A 15792-nucleotide genomic window follows, 5' to 3' on the forward strand; every position below is an offset into this window, starting at 1 on the left:
GTAATTCGGGTTGTCGGGTGATTCGGCTCGGACCCAAACCGAATCACCCCTGTTCTGTTTTGTGCCCGAATCTGGGTCACCCGAATCACCCTTGATTCGGTTCGGATTCGGATTTAATCCGAATCCGAATCTGAATCGATTTGGGGGGGGTAAAAAGGGGCCCAGGGGCAAAATTTTGGGGTGGGGTGGTAGTGCCCAATGGGTAGAGTCTACCACCCCAATTTCAGGGGGGTTGGACAAAGGGGTGATTTTTTGAGAATTTTTGAAGTTTTAGTGACTTTGGGGCAGTTTGGGGGCAGAAAGTGGATCTGCCCCAAAAGAGTGGGGTGGGGTGGTAGTGCCTAATGGGTGGAGGCTACCACCCCAATTTCAGGGGGATTGGGCATAGGGCTGATTTTTTTGGAATATTTGAAGTTTGGGTGTCTTTGGGGCAGATTGGGGGCAGAAAGTGGATCTGCCCCAAAGGAGTGGGGTGGGCTGGTAGATAGTGCCTAATGGGTGGAGGCTACCACCCATCCCCAATTTAAGAGTGATTGGGCAGAGGGGTGAATTTTGGTGAATTTATTTTTATGAGGTTTGTCTTCATAAGGTGAAGTATGCTAAATTGATTACTTCCTCATATTATTCATAGTAATAGAGAGTGTGAAAAAGTGAAAGTGGGGGGTTTTCTGAGAAGTTTTTTCTGAGGTGTGAATTCTCATTGTATCATAGCAAATGAGATTTTTTTCAATTAGACAACTCTCATGACCCCACTTTCACTTTTTCACACTCTCTATTACTATGAATAATATGAGGAAGTAATCAATTTAGCACACTTCACCTTATGAAGACAAACCTCATAAAAATAAATTCACCAAAATTCACCCCTCTGCCCAATCACTCTTAAATTGGGGGTGGGTGGTAGCCTCCACCCATTAGGCACTATCTACCAGCCCACCCCACTCCTTTGGGGCAGATCCACTTTCTGCCCCCAATCTGCCCCAAAGTCACTAAAACTTCAAAAATTCTCAAAAACATCACCCCTTTGTCCAAACCCCCTGAAATTGGGGTGGTAGCCTCCACCCATTAGGCACTACCACCCACCCCACTCTTTTGGGGCAGATCCACTTTCTGCCCCCAAACTGCCCCAAAGTCACTAAAACTTCAAAAATTCTCAAAAACATCACCCCTTTGTCCAAACCCCCTGAAATTGGGGTGGTAGCCTCCACCCATTAGGCACTACCACCCCACCCCACTATTCTGCCCCAGGCCCCACATTCTGCCCCAATCTGCCCCAAAGACATGAAAATTTCAGAAATTTACCAAAAATCAGCCCTTTGCCCAATCCTGCTGAAATTGGGGTGGTAGCCTGCACCCATTAGGCACTACCACCCCACCCCACTCCTTTTGCCCAGATCCCATGCTATGCCCCCGAACTGCCCCAAAGTCACTAAAACTTCAAAAAATCGCCAAAAATCAACCATGAACCGAATCACCCGAATTTTTTGGGTCCGAAATTCGGGTGATTCGGCTCGTGCCCGAAAAATATCGGGGGACATCGGGGGTGATTCAGTTCGGCCCCAAATCACCCGAAATTGTTCGTTTCGGGCACAGATCGTTCTGTGCCCGAAATTTTTTGCACATCCCTACTAGTTTGCATTTGGTGGGCACTGTCTGCTGTAAGATATTCCCCTTATGGGATGGGGCTGTAAGTTCAGTGGTACAGCCTTGTTTTACAGGCAAAAGGTCCCAGGTTCAATCCCTGGCAACATCTCCAAGTAGGGCTGGGAGAGACTCCTGCCTGAAACTGTGGAGAGCCACTGCCAGTCAGTGTCAGCAAGACTGAGCTAGATGGACCAAGGGTCTGACTCAGTAGACAGCAGTTTCCTATGTTCCTAAGACCCACTCTCCTTTACATCAAATGGAAATGGGGAACAGCAGCCGAAGAAGCCCCTTCTTCCTGGAGGGAACCTTACTAACATATCCCGCGCCCCCCCCCTCCCTGGAACGGGCACTTTTTCCTTCCCAGGGGAACTTTGGCAGCGTGGAACTGTGCCGCTATGACCCACTGGGTGACAGCACCGGTGAGTTGGTTGCCGTGAAGCGTCTGCAGCAGAGTTCAGCCAAGCAGCAGCAAGACTTTGAGCGGGAGATCGCCATCCTGCGTTCACTGCACCACGACTTCATCGTCGCCTACCGGGGCGTGTGCTACAGTCGGGGTGAGGATGGAGAGCATGGCAAGCTCTCGCCGCCTTATCTTGGTCCAGCCAGGAGCCCCCTGGCATCTATGGGAGCACCGCTCGGCTGTCAGTCTGGGAGAGACTCGTAGTACCTGAGCCAGCTTGGGGAGGTCGGTACCATCTGGGGGGACGAATGCCCGTTTTTATTTTTGACAAAGCCTACACCCCTAGAGATGGGAAAGAGGTGATTGCATTGCAAAACCTCCAGCTTCCAGTGTGTTTTCCTGCTTTTGTTGTCCTGTCCACTGGGCCTCTCCAGTGTTCAGATTTGCAGTGGCATTTTAAAAGCTTTTTACTGCTTTTTAAAACACAAAATCTACTATAGAATGTCATCAACGTTATCAGAGGACTGGGAATGAAAATTTGTTTGTTTGTTGTTAAATTTCTATTTAACAACAAACAATTTTTTCTATTTTTCATTTTGTTAAATTATTTATTGTTAAATTTCTCTCCCGCCTTTCATCATCAATCTCAAGGCAGTTCCCACAAAAGTTAAAACAAAACTATACAAATTGCACAATTACATAATATTGTAATTGTGCAATTTGCTAAAAATACAAATCTGATCAAAAGATTGAAAACAAGCACAATATAACAACAACAAAATAAAAAGCAGCAGCACTAGAAATAATCATATAAAAGCCTGGGTAAAAAGCCAAGATTTCGCTCACTTTCTTAAAAAACTGTGATTGAGGAACGTACGCCCACCGGGAGAGCATTCCAGAGTCTGGGGGCCACAACTGAGAAGGCTCTGTCCCTTGTGCACAACAGCCGAGCCTTCCTCATTGGCGGCACATGGAGCAGAGTCCCCCAGATGACCTTGTCAAGTGGGCAGCAACCTTTGGGAGCAGGTTGGGCAGGAATGTCCTCCAAAGATTACTCCATGGAGGGAGGACAACCTGTAACCCCAACCTTAACCCTGACCCTAACCCAGTTCATTGCGGCTGGGGATGATGAAAGTTGTAGTTGAACAACAGCCAGAGGGTCAAGAGTTGCCTACCCCGGCATAATATGTATGAATATACATGTGTATGTTCTTTTGCCTAATAACTTTGTTATTAAGAATATTTATTATCGAGCAGTTCTTTGATGGACTAAGCTTTCTTCCACCAAGCAGGGCACTCTTTGCAGCAATCTCAGGAACCACCAGGCACTTGCCGGTCAGCAGATGCACATTAAATTCAGAACATATGAAGGAAAGGGTGTCTTCACACAATGCATCATTAGCTTGAGGAACTCACTGCCACATGATGTGGTCTAACAAATGGCCTTAGTTAGTCCTATCCATAACTAAAGCCATGATAGTGAAATAGAACCTCCATGTTTAGAGATAATCTACCTCTCAAAACCAGTTGCTGTGGTGGCAAACTGTGTGGGGATGACCACCTCTGTCATGCTGTACTTGTGGGCTTCCTGGAAGCTCACAGCTGACCCCCCCTTGGAAACAGGATGCTAGACTAGACAGACCCACCTGGGTCTGATCCAGCACATTTACGTTCTTATGGTCCCCAAGCAATTGGCCAGTTGAGCAGGGGTCCCAGAATCCGTGTGTTTCCCAACATCAACTTCCTCGTTGCCCAAAAGGTTCTGCCCTCTGTGGCTCTGGGAATGGTTGCAGGACAGGAAAGGGGGTACCGTTCTTCACGAGTCAATGCAGTGCTTCTCCTGCCCCAATCACAGGTCGGAACTGTCTCCGCTTGGTCATGGAATATCTGCCCAACAGCTGCCTGCGGAACTACCTGCAGAAGAACCAGGCACGGTTGGACATCAAGAAGCTGCTGCTTTATGCCTGGCAAGTCTGCAAGGTGAGGGGCACTCAAAACCTTAACAAACAGAGAAAAGTCGGGGACAGCAGCCACGACCTCCTGCTCACTCGCCTACTCACCATGTCTGCTGCAGATCTGGGCTTTCGCTGGGCCTCGAAGTGCCATGATGCACTATAATGACCTCATCGCGATGAGGTCATTATAAAGTGCCCTGGCACTTGGAGGCCTAGCAAAGGCCCAGGCTGGTGGTGTCAGACGAAGTGGACACAGCAGGTGAGCAAACAGGCAGGCAGGCAGTGGTGGGGGCTGCAGGAAGGCAAGTGAGTGAGAGAGCGGTGGGGTGGAGGAGAAGGTGGCCACGCGGCAGGCAGCTGGTGGGCGTGGCAGTGCCCCCACAGCTTTGCACCCTAGGCCACCGCCTAGGTGTGCCTAATGGGTGGGCTGGCTCCGCTGAGGATCTATGAAAATCCCCAGATCTGCCCTTTTTGCCAAGGAAATCCTAAGAGCGCGCCCACCCACCCCCCAAGTCCTGCTCTGCTCTGCAGCTGACTCCAGGCGTGTACGGTCATGACTCTCGTCTTCTTCACAGGGCATGGAGTACCTGGGCTCTCAGCGCTATATCCACCGCGATCTGGCCGCCAGGAACATCTTAGTGGAAAACGAAAATCGCGTCAAGATTGGGGACTTCGGCCTGGCCAAAATCCTTCCTCAGGGCAAGGAATACTACGTCATGCGGGAGCCTGGGCAGAGCCCCATCTTCTGGTAAGAGCCAAAAGAATCAGTGGCCAGGTACATGGGCTGGGGGCGTGTGAGTTGGAGGCTAGACTCCTGGTGTCTCCTTCAAGCTCAGAAGGAAGAGAGTGCAGAAATATAGATTGACTCACTTGAGGTCAGAATCCAGCCATCCTCAAGGGTCAAAACAACACATCACACCAGGGGCTATCAACCCCAGATGTCGCTAGACTACAGCTCCCATCATCCCTTTGCCATTGTGGCTGGGAATGATGGGAGTTGTCATCCAACGACATCTGGGGACACAAATGCGAGAATCCTCCCATTAAATGCAGAGTTTTGTCCAGATTACCTGTTTTCTCTAAGAAATAGCTGTTGGGGGGTGTAATTTACCCATGATGGGTTTTGTGATTAATTAGCCAAGCACTAAAGAAGCTACCCACTCCAGTTACAGAGTAGAATGCAGAGTTTAGTTATTGCAGCTATTTATAGAAGACACACGGAGATTCTTGTAGAATCTAAATACTAAGTAGATTTATTGGTGAAATACACTTTGGATAGGAAAGACCTAATCCTTTCTATAGGCTACATAATGAAGAGGGAGGGAAGGAGATGGTTCCATCTGCTCTCCAAGAGGAAAGGAAGGGATTCTGACTCACCACAGGAAATGCCTGAGGAGTCATATCAGGGGTCATAGACTAGAGACAGATTGGAACAGCTAAGGAGACCCTTACTCACTATCTCTACTCCCAATGCGCCTAGTGGTCATTGGGATAGTCAGTGCAAAAGGTTGATCAACTGGAGCTCTAGTTTCAACAATAGCAAGCACACAGTGTTGATCAGGGTGTATCTGTAACGTGGCAGATTTAACCCTTTCTCTCAACAACCATGGCTGCTATTTTCCCTGGGAGTGAAACTCCCTTATTTGTGCTATTTTCCCCCCAATGTGTTGGCCATTTAAATTCTTTTTTCACTCAAACTGACCCACAAGATCACTGCAGCCCAGGACATGTGCGTAAGAAATAGCTGCCCTTAGTAGTTCCTGCGGGGCACCATTCTAAAAAGGAAGTCAAAGGGGCTCTGAAACAACAGCTCTCCTGTTTGCTACCATTTGTACTGGCAAGTCACTAGTTTGCGGACCAACAGAGGCTTCTGTTGAAGCTAAATGCAGGGAGATTAAGGACAGACAAAAGGAAGTACTTCTTCACACAGTAGTTAGTTCAGCTATGGAATTTGTGGGTGCCAGATGTGGTGATGGCCACCAATCTAGATGTGTTTAAAAGGGGATTAGACAAATTCATGGAGGATAGGGCTATCAATGGCTACGAGCCTGGATAGCTGTACATTTCCCTCAGAATCAGAAGGGGCAAACCTCTGAAGACCAGGTGCCTGGGACACCCACAGGAGGGACCTCTTCTCCCCACTTGTGGGTTTCCCATGGCTTCCCATGGCCCACAAGTGGTTCTCCCCACTTGTGGGCCTTGGGCCTGATCCAGCAAGGTGTTTCTTAAGAACATAAGAACAGCCCTGCTGGATCAGGCACAAGGTTCATCTAGTCCAGTATCCTGTTTCACATAGTGGCCCACCAGATGCCTCTGGGGAACCCACAGGCAAGAGGCATGTGGATGCCTTCTCTCTTGCTGTTGCTCCCCTGCAACTGGTATTGGGAGGGATCGTGCCCCTGAGGCTGGATCTGGCCCACAGCCACCATTCTTATGTTCTTATGCTGTGCTGGGGATAGATATGGCACAAGGCCCCCCCAAATCTCCTTTAGGGGTCCCACCCCGCCAAAGCTCTGCTTTTTTAATGCTTGCTGTGGCTGAGGGGTGGCAGCGGGGGCGGGGGAAGCGAAGCAGTCCTTCTCCCTCCCCCCCCCCCCACTCCAGCGGCGGCAACCAGGAGAGACGCTGGACCCATCCGTTCGGGCCAGCCTTTTTAAGAAACTGTGAGGCGTGCCTACATAGTTTAGGGATCGTCACAAGCCCGTGACATCATGTGCTTGCGAAGATCTCCTCTGCGCAGGCACACCTCGCAGTTTCCTAAAGACGCTGGCCTGAATGGATGGGTCCAGCATCTCTCCTGGTTGCCACCAGGGGAGGGGTAGGAGGAAGGACTGCTCCACTTCCCCCCGCAGCCACTCCTCGACCGTGGTAAGCTTATTTTTTTTAAAAAAAGCAGAGCTTTGGTGGGTGCAGAGCGGCTGCCGTTGGTCCCTGGCCCTGGCCATTTGGAGGGCCCCCCCCTGACCTTGGAGGACCGGACCCAGTCCCCAAGATCTGGAGGTTAGTGCACCTCTGCAAATAAGCGATGTACATTGGGGAAATGGGATCCCGCCATTCACTTATTGAATTAGCCACTGCTTATCCCCATGGCAGGTACGCTCCAGAATCTCTGACAGATAACATCTTTTCCCAAGAGTCTGATGTCTGGAGTTTTGGAGTCGTCCTCTATGAGCTGTTCACCTATGGCAGCAAGAGCCACAGCCCTTCAGAGGTGATCATGGCCTTTTCCCAGCCCTCAAAGATGTCAGGAGCTGATCCAGGCAGGCAGGCTGCATTTGCCAGTCCCTGGTTACCGTGGGCTAGATACGCACAATCATTTGGCTGGTTGTCACAACCAGCAAAAGGGTAGGATGGACAACTGTCCTACCCAAGTTTGGGAGCTGTGCCCACTCCTGTTTTGTGATTGTGGGTGCGAGGGGGAAACAAGGTAGGGGGTGGGTTGCTTCTGGGGTTGGGCTACATGACAAATGGAGCACACTGACATGATGTGCTGCCATCTCTTCCCCGCCACCCCAGGAATTTCTCCACATGATGGGACACCGCACGCCACCCCAGCTCATTTTCCACCTCTTAGACCTGCTGAAAGAGAACAAGCGGCTCCCGTCTCCTGCCGGCTGCCCCATGGAGGTGAGCAGGTCTTTGTCAATGGGGAGGTCCCCGTTGGCTGCACAAAGTTAAAATTCATGGATGGTCAGGAGTCACATGCCACCAAATGGGGTTGGTGCATTTGGAGAGAGAGAGAGAGAGAGACCTCCAAGCCATCGAGTTGGGAGGCTAGAGTGCTCCTCTTCTATAGTTCGCATTGTGGGGAACCAAGGACTTGCCTGGAGACAATCTCTCCCCAAGCTTGGAAATGGAGAGGTGCTATAAATGGGCTAAGTGACTGCAAGAGAACAAGGAGGAAAAGAGGTCTGGAGAGTAGAGTTTAGTCAAAGTGATGCTGCCAGAAAGGACAAAGAGGTTGCAGGGCTGACCCATGATATTCTGCTGTCTCAAACAGAGCAAGCAGCAGCATCCTCGTCTCTCCCCGCCCACCCCAACTATTTTTTATTACACTTCCAAATCCTTCCTCCTTTCAGATTTATTTATTAAATTTTCATTTATTGTTAGATTTATATACTGCCTTTCACAATTTCACGGTTTACAAAAGTTAATACACTAAAATTCCATAACATCACATTAAAATATTAAAATCAATTAAAAACCATTAAGAACATAAAAACACCAAAAGCAGCCATAAAAACAAAACTGAGCCGCTGGAAAAGAGAGACTGGCAACCCCTAAGGGGCAAAAGCTTGAACAAATAAAAGCGTTTTCAGCTTTTTAAAAAGCAGCCACAGACACCCTCTGGGAGAGCATTCCAGAGCCTGGGGGAACAACAGAGAAGGCCCTGTCCTGTGTGCATGACAGTCAAGCCTCCTTATGTCATCATGTGGAGCAGAGCCCCCTCCGATGACCATGCAGGCAGAAAACCTTGGGAGCTGGCGGTCTTTCAGATCTCTCCCTTTTCTTCTCTTTAAATTAAAAATGGAAAAGAAAGAGGAGTGTGGCTCTATTTTCCTTTCCTTCCTCTGCCAGCCATCCACCAGGAGGGTGCTGTGTGGGCTGCTGTGCCACCCCTGAAATCTGCCACCTGAAGCAGCCTGCATCACCGTGCTTCATCATAGGGGCTGCCCTGAGGGTTTGGGGGATAATGGCAAAGTTGTGTGGCATTCTGCTGCAATAGTCCTAGTGGCCAGATCTGGCATTTAACACTGTCTCTCCTCTCTCATAGGTGTATACTCTGATGCAGTCCTGCTGGGCCTTCGCACCGCACCAACGGCCCCAGTTCTGCAAGCTGGGACCACAAATTGAGGCTCTTAGGAACAGCCACTGCAAGCCAAGGGGCTAGGAGAAGCCAGAACTGGATGTATACTCCCCAAGTCAGGGAGGTGGAGGACTAAGCCCTGTAGAGAAAATGATTCTCTTCTTCTTGAGTGGCTAGATCTGCAAGCCCACCCTCGCTCCACGAGCACAGCACACCCACCCACCTCCCCAAACTCCCCTAGCTTTATTCCCCCTCCCAGCTCTTAAACACACAAGAAGAAACTTGATGGACCAGAGAAAATATCTATCTAGTCCAGCAGCCTGTTTCCAGCAAGGGACAGCCAGATTCCCCAGTGGGAAGTTGACACACAGGGCACAAAGGCAATAGCCCTCTCTATGCTCCCTAGCAACTGACATCCAGAGGTAGATTGCCTCCAAACATGGAGGCACCACTTAGCATTCATAGCAAATGCCCTCTGGGCCTGAGGAACTGTGGCTCTAGTCAGTGGCAATCTTGAGCTTAGACGGATCAATGGTCTGACTCAGAAGAAGGCAGCTTTACATTTGCATTTGCTAAAGATGTTTTTTTTTAGCAGGCAAACTGGATCTCCATGTTTACTAACAAGCCCCACAGTATTTAGGAGCAGGTGATAAATATATTCTTTTCTTTAAGATTACACATTGTGCCTGTTCTGAAACAACTACCACATTATGGCTGTTCTAAAACAGTAGCACTGGCTGCCGATACGTTTCCGGGCAAAGTACAAAGTGCTGATTATTACCTTCAAAGCCCCGAATAGCTTAGGTTACCCGAGAGATTGCCTTTCTCTCCAGGATCTTCACTGCTCATTGAGATCATCAGGAGGGGTCCGTCTTCGGGTGCCACAAGTTCATCTGGTGGCGACCTGGGATCGGGCCTTCTCTGCTGTTGCCCCTAGTTTGTGGAACACACTCCCTGTGGCCGTGAGAAGATGGTCTTCCTTGGAGGCCTTCAGGAGAGCCTTAAAGACCCACCTTTTTAGCCTGCCTTTTAATGGTGTCTAGTTTTAATAGTAATTTTAATCTGCTTTTAATTGGTTTTTTATTGTAATTTTAATCTTCTTACAATTGGTTTTTGATTTTAATTGTTATGTATTTTTTAATTTTAATGTAAAGTGCCCTGAGCCACTTTAGGGAGGATGGTATATAAATTGAATGAATGAATAAACAAACAAACAAACTGTTTTCCCAAGACTGCTTTATAAATGCAGATTTGAGGGCACTTAATCAATCAATCAAAATAAAATATAAAAGGTTTTATATGTTTATATTTTACTTCTGCATTACAGAGGTCTTGGGGGAAATTTGTGTTCCTTTGGAGGATGCGTATTTCATCGCCGTTATACTATCTTAAACAGCCAGGTTAACATAAGTTAGGAACATAATATGAGGCCACATGTCTGGAGTCAAGCTGGTCTACAAGCAAAGCAGTCTACTCTGTGCTGTCATGAAAGTTTCAAGGGTTTAGAATACATGCAGGTAGGAAATGCATGGATCATTGTGTGGGTCTAGCCATGAGTCCATGTAGTTGTGTAGAATTTTTTGTCTATATGCCATAGAATTAACCAGAAGCAGGGGCTTCCTCTCTCTCAGCCACTGTAGAGTAAGCAGCTCTGCTCCTTTGCTTCGTTTAGACACCTGATATGGATTGACTACCAAGCCAGAGATTGCTGGTTCGAATCCCCGCTGATAAGTTTCCCAGACTATGGGGAACTCCTATATTGGGCAGCAGCAATATAGGAAGATGCTGAAAGGCATCATCCCATACTGTGTGGGAGGAGGCAATGGTAAACACCTCTTGTATCCTACCACCAAAGACAACCACAAGGCTCTGTGGGCACCAGGAGTCGACACCAACTCAAGGGCACACTTTACCTTCTGGATAAGAGGGGGAATTGGAGTTTTCTGTAAACAGTTTTCGTAGTTAATGAAAGCACAGATTTACCACTTAAGGAAATTTCAACCAGCATCCACAATCTTCTAGACTATAAGATCTGCTGTGCCTGTAATCCCCACTTGGAAGTACAAACCCCACAAGCTAAACCTCCAAGAATGCAAGTTATTTGCATGTTTAGAAATTACATACATAGGAAGATGGAAAGCTGCCTTAGACTGAGTCAGACCCTTGGTCCATCTAGCTCAGTATTGTCTGCACTGACTGGCAGCAGCTCTGCTCTCCAAGGTTTCCGGCAGGAGTCTTTCCCAGCCCTACCTAGAGATGCCACCAAGGAGTGAACCTGGGACTTTCTGCATACAAGCAGATGCTCTACCACTGAGCTATTGCCCCATCCCCTAAGGGCAATATCTTACAGCAGACAGTGCTCATATGTATTTTATTTTATTTATTTATTCAATTTCTATACTGCCCTTCCGAAAATGGCTCAAGGCGGTTTACACAGAGAAACAATAAACAAAGGGCTCACAATCTAAAAGAAAACATAACATATACACCAGCAACAGTCACTGGAGGTACTGTGCTGGGGGTGGATAGGGCCAGTTGCTCTCCTCCTGCTAAATAAAGAGAATCGCCATGTTAAAAGGTCCTTCTTTGCCAAGTTAGCAGGGGTTGTAGTCACTCATCCAAATGCAAACCAAGGCAAACCCTGCTTAGCAAAGGGGACAATTCATGCTCACTACCACATGTTGAATATGAAGTTAGCTAAAGCTTTAAAAACCAGGTGGGAGTTGATCCTTTCTTTGAGTGAGTGCTTACTTGGTATCTCGGGATAGCCAACATATACTCCCCTACCCTTCCTGGGACCAGAGGTGCGAAATGTCTGTGGGGAAACCACCAGGGCCTGCTACTGAGCAACTGATGTAGCTGAGCACTGTTGGAAACAGGATGAAAGTCCTTCCTCCTCCCCTCCCAGGGGAAGCCAGGAGCCCTGCAGCTCAGCAGCTTTTATTTAGAAATTAAAGTAAAAGGGGGAACTTTTCCCTCCCCTCCCCCACCCCCGTTGCTTTCTTTCTTTTTTTTTTTTTAAGGGCGGCAAAAAGGTTAATCCTCCCCTGCCCACAGAAGGGGTCGGGCTGGCTGGAGATTACAGTCTGCGCGAGAGCATTGCCCCTGTGTGTAAATTGTTCCAAGTCAAGCCTGAGTTCGTCTTAATTTAGCAGAGATTTTGTTTAGTTTTGCCGTTATTGAAATTAATGACTGTGCTGATAGGAGACATGCGTCTCCTAGAAATTGGGTGAGGAGTTCCCAGGGGAGGTGAGTGTCAGACCCGGCAGATTTAGGGGGCCCTTTTCTCTGTCCTGGGAGATGTCTCTGGTCAGACCATTTAGCTGGTTCAGGAGTAATTAGATTTCGCTGTGGCTCCCCTGAGCAGTCCTTGGGGGGGGGGGCTCTCTCATTCATCGGTGCACAAGGCTGTAAACCAGTTCTTAGTATGTGGGATGTTACTCACTGTTTCCCTTTGCTTTGTTGGCGAGGGGACGAGATCAAGCTTCAGCTGTTTTTCCTCCTTCCCCGCCGCCCCGGATTGTAGTCGGGCACACCATTTTAAATCTCAGGGCTTTCTCTGTTGTCCCTGTTTCATTTTTTCCCTTTTGATGACATGATGGATCAGGGGAGAGGTGCCCTGAGAGGGGATGCTTCCTGTTGCTGAAAGGACCCCAGTTAAGGTGCTGCTAACTGGTTGCCATCTTGGCTCTGCCCCTGGGAGGAAACTCAGATTCCCAGAGTCCAAGGAAGGTGAGGATCCACACAATTTTCTCTCCAGGGGTGTATCTAAGGGTGGGGCAGGCAGGGCAAGTGCCCCGGGCACCACTTGAAGGGGGGGCGCAATTTCTTAAAATTTTTTTAAAAATTAAAAATGGCCACCAAAAACAAAATGGCCACTGGGCATGCTCAAATGTCCTCTGTGAGGCCCTAGCGCATGCCACGCCTCACAGAGGCCATTTGAGCATGCTCAGCAGCCATTTTGTTCTCAGCAGCCATTTTTTAAAATATATATATTTTTAAAAATGACCACTGCACATGCTCAAATTGTGCCTGTGAGGCCCTAGAGGCCATTGGGAGGAGGGGGAAACTTTGCAGACCCCCCACAGCCTTTAGGAAGTCCCCCGAAGGGGCTACAGGTAATTTTTTTTAAAAAAAATAATATAATATAAGTCACTGTACACATATTCAGATTGGCACTATGAACAGAGAATCAGGGCTTGTGAATACTGAGCTGAAGTTTATGAGCTAAGATTGTATCCAATTGCTCTTACTTTGCTTCTTGTGATAAGTGAGTTAAATGTGATGTCTTAATAATATGGCTATTAATGGTGAGTTTGTCTTTGAATCAGTGTGAAATCCTTAGTATTAAGGCCCACTGGGAGTTCCTTGCTCTCTTTCTCTCATTTTAACTGTCTTTCTGAAATACTAGAATATATTCCAAGCAGTGACACCGTTTACTCTGCATATCGTTTAATTATTTTCAGAGTATCTGGGGAAAGTAAAATTCTCCATTTATTTTTAAAACTTACGTATCCATGATGCTACAATGCATAGCAAAGAATTAGACAGGCACTTCTATTTAGTTTTTCCAAGTACACCTCTGTATAATATTTGGGTATTTCATGAGTCCTAGCATACTGAAATTTGTAATTTTCCAGCATTTTCTTGGTCTGGCTACATCCACTGCTGAATAGTTTTTGAAAGATTAAAAGATTAACGAGCCTGACTTGTATTTTTCAGTTGACATTGAGGTAAAGTTATCTGAAAGATGGGTGTCAGATGTTTGGACAGGGGGCGCAATTTCAGTACTTGCCCTAGGCCCTATTTTCCCTAGATACGCCTCTGTTTCTCTCCCATTTTGAAAGGACCTGCCAAGGCTATTGGATTGCGGAAGACTTGTATATAAGATACTTGAGACCTCGCTTGACTGGTTCCCTTCTGGCAGTGTCAGCAGAAAAGTCAGTCCAAGACATGGAGGACTGTGAGCTGTTTAAAGATATGGTGAAGTCCAGACTAGGGTTTACCCCAGAAAGTGCTAGGCGTGACTTCAGGGGTCTGAGGAAGAAAGTTGCAGAATCCTACCAGACCTATGCCCACAAGATTGAAAGTGCATTGAATTCATGCTTGGAGCAGATCGGGGTGAAGACGGTTGAGGAACTCAGGGAGCTGGTACAGCTCGAGCAGTTCCTGGCCCAACCGCCAGATCACCTTCTCTGAGCAGGTCTTTGTTCAGGGACTCAAGACCATTGAGGAAGCTGCACAGAAAATGGCTGACTCTAAATCCAGACAGAAAGCAGAGGCACCTCAGTGGGACCGACCCAAGTTTACCCCAAGGCGGGAGGAGCCCCAAGCATCCTCCCCCGGTGAGCCCAGGGGCCCCAAGTCAAAACTCCACATCTGCACCACAAGGGGGCAAACTGAGCAGGCCCCAAATGTTATAAGTGCAGGGAAGTAGGATACTGCCTTGGGACTGCCCCAAGGCTAAAGCTCAGCTGAACCTAGGAGCCCAAAGGTGGCAGCAACCCATAAGGTGCCAACTCCTTGTTTTGATGTGGAGGCTATTCCACCCAAGAGGTGAGAGAGCGTGTGAATCGGTGGGCATCAAGTCACTGCATGGCGGGACACAGGCACCACAATCTCAGCAATACATCCCTCGCTTGTCAAGGCTCAGCAGCTTGCCCAGGCCCCACTAGTGTGGGCCACCTTCACCAAAGGCCAGGCAGAAATGCCCCTGGTGAAGCTACCTGTCCGGTGGGCCAGTTGGGAAGGAGACTGGGAATTTGCAGTGATGGAGGATCGTCCCCATGCCATGCTGACTGGAGCATGATCCAGTGTCGGTGGAGCAAGAGAGACTGACTCAAGGTACCCAGCCCCAGCCAGCACCAGCTCTTCAGACTGGAGCTGCACCTGCAGACAGTACTATCAGTGGGGAGGGGCCAAAACCCAGCCCGAGCACTGAGCGGCCCAGTGAGGGAGAAGCCCAGCTACAGCTAGGAACAGAGGCTGATGCCCAGAGCACCTGCGGCAGTCCAGTACCCCAGAGGGGGGCGCTGCAGAGGTGCCAGGAGCAGCCAGGAGCAGCCAGCAGCAGCACGGTCGAGCGGTTCCAGAGGGAGCAGGAGGCAGACGCAAGTTTGGCACAGCTGAGAGGGGAGGGGAGCCCCCAACTCACCACCTCTCGGCAAAATGCTGAGATCCCGGATCGTCATCGGAAAGGGGTTGCTGTATCGTATCTCCCTAAAAGTCACAGGGAGAGGTGGAAACCCCAGAGGCAAAGAAACACTGGTTGCACATCTTAAAGTTGATGCATGAGTACCCAAATGGACACATGGAGGTGGGGAGAACCAAGGAAAGAGTAAGGCAAAACATTTACTGGACTCGATTTGCCAGTACGTGACTGAGTAAGTTAAGTCCTGTGATGTTTGCCAGAGGGGGGAGTAGCCAGGACAAGGTGTGGGCCCCTCTATAACCCTTGCCTGTCATAGATACCCCATTCCAGAGAGTGCCAGTAGCCATCCTGGGGCCTATCCAACGCCAGACCCCTCGGGGAAAGTAAACCGGCTCTGGTGGACTATGCCACTAGGTCGCCCGAGGCAGTGGCCCTGAGCTGAATAGATGCAAAGACTGTCAGTCAGGCTCTAACAGACTATCTTGTCAGGGTCAGTTGGCCTCTGGAAGTCCTGACAGATGAACATAAGAACAGCCCTGCTGGATCAGGCCCAAGGCCTATCTAGTCCAGCATCCTGTTTCACACAGTGGCCCACAAGATGCCGCTGGAAGCCTACAGGCAAGAATTGAGGGCATGCCCTCTCTCCTGCTGTTACTCCCCTACAACTGGTACTCAGAGGCATCCTGCCTTTGGGACTGGAAGTGGCTTATAGCCCTCCAACTAGTAGCCGTTAATAGACCTCTCCTCCATGAAGTTATCCAAACCCTTCTTAAAGCCATCCAGGTTATTGGCTGTCACCACATCTTGTGGCAGAGAATTCCACAAGTTGATTATG

At 48.7% G+C, this 15792-nt stretch overlaps 1 protein-coding gene across 2 annotated transcripts in view; it reads left to right on the forward strand.

Moving 5' to 3' along the window:
- Positions 1 to 10101, forward strand: part of JAK3 (Janus kinase 3) — an 80325-nt gene extending 70224 nt beyond the window's left edge. For both annotated transcript variants that reach the window (XM_053303579.1, XM_053303580.1), the window contains 6 exons: positions 2009 to 2198; positions 3900 to 4024; positions 4575 to 4747; positions 7093 to 7210; positions 7516 to 7626; positions 8774 to 10101. In XM_053303579.1, coding sequence (XP_053159554.1) covers positions 2009 to 2198; positions 3900 to 4024; positions 4575 to 4747; positions 7093 to 7210; positions 7516 to 7626; positions 8774 to 8890 — 834 coding nt within the window. In that variant the 3' untranslated portion in view covers positions 8891 to 10101. The remainder of the gene's footprint in view (positions 1 to 2008; positions 2199 to 3899; positions 4025 to 4574; positions 4748 to 7092; positions 7211 to 7515; positions 7627 to 8773) is intronic.
- Positions 10102 to 15792: the final 5691 nt, after the last annotated feature.

The sequence above is a fragment of the Hemicordylus capensis genome, chromosome 2, assembly GCF_027244095.1.
Source record: "Hemicordylus capensis ecotype Gifberg chromosome 2, rHemCap1.1.pri, whole genome shotgun sequence".
In the NCBI taxonomy this organism is placed as follows: Eukaryota; Metazoa; Chordata; class Lepidosauria; order Squamata; family Cordylidae; genus Hemicordylus; species Hemicordylus capensis.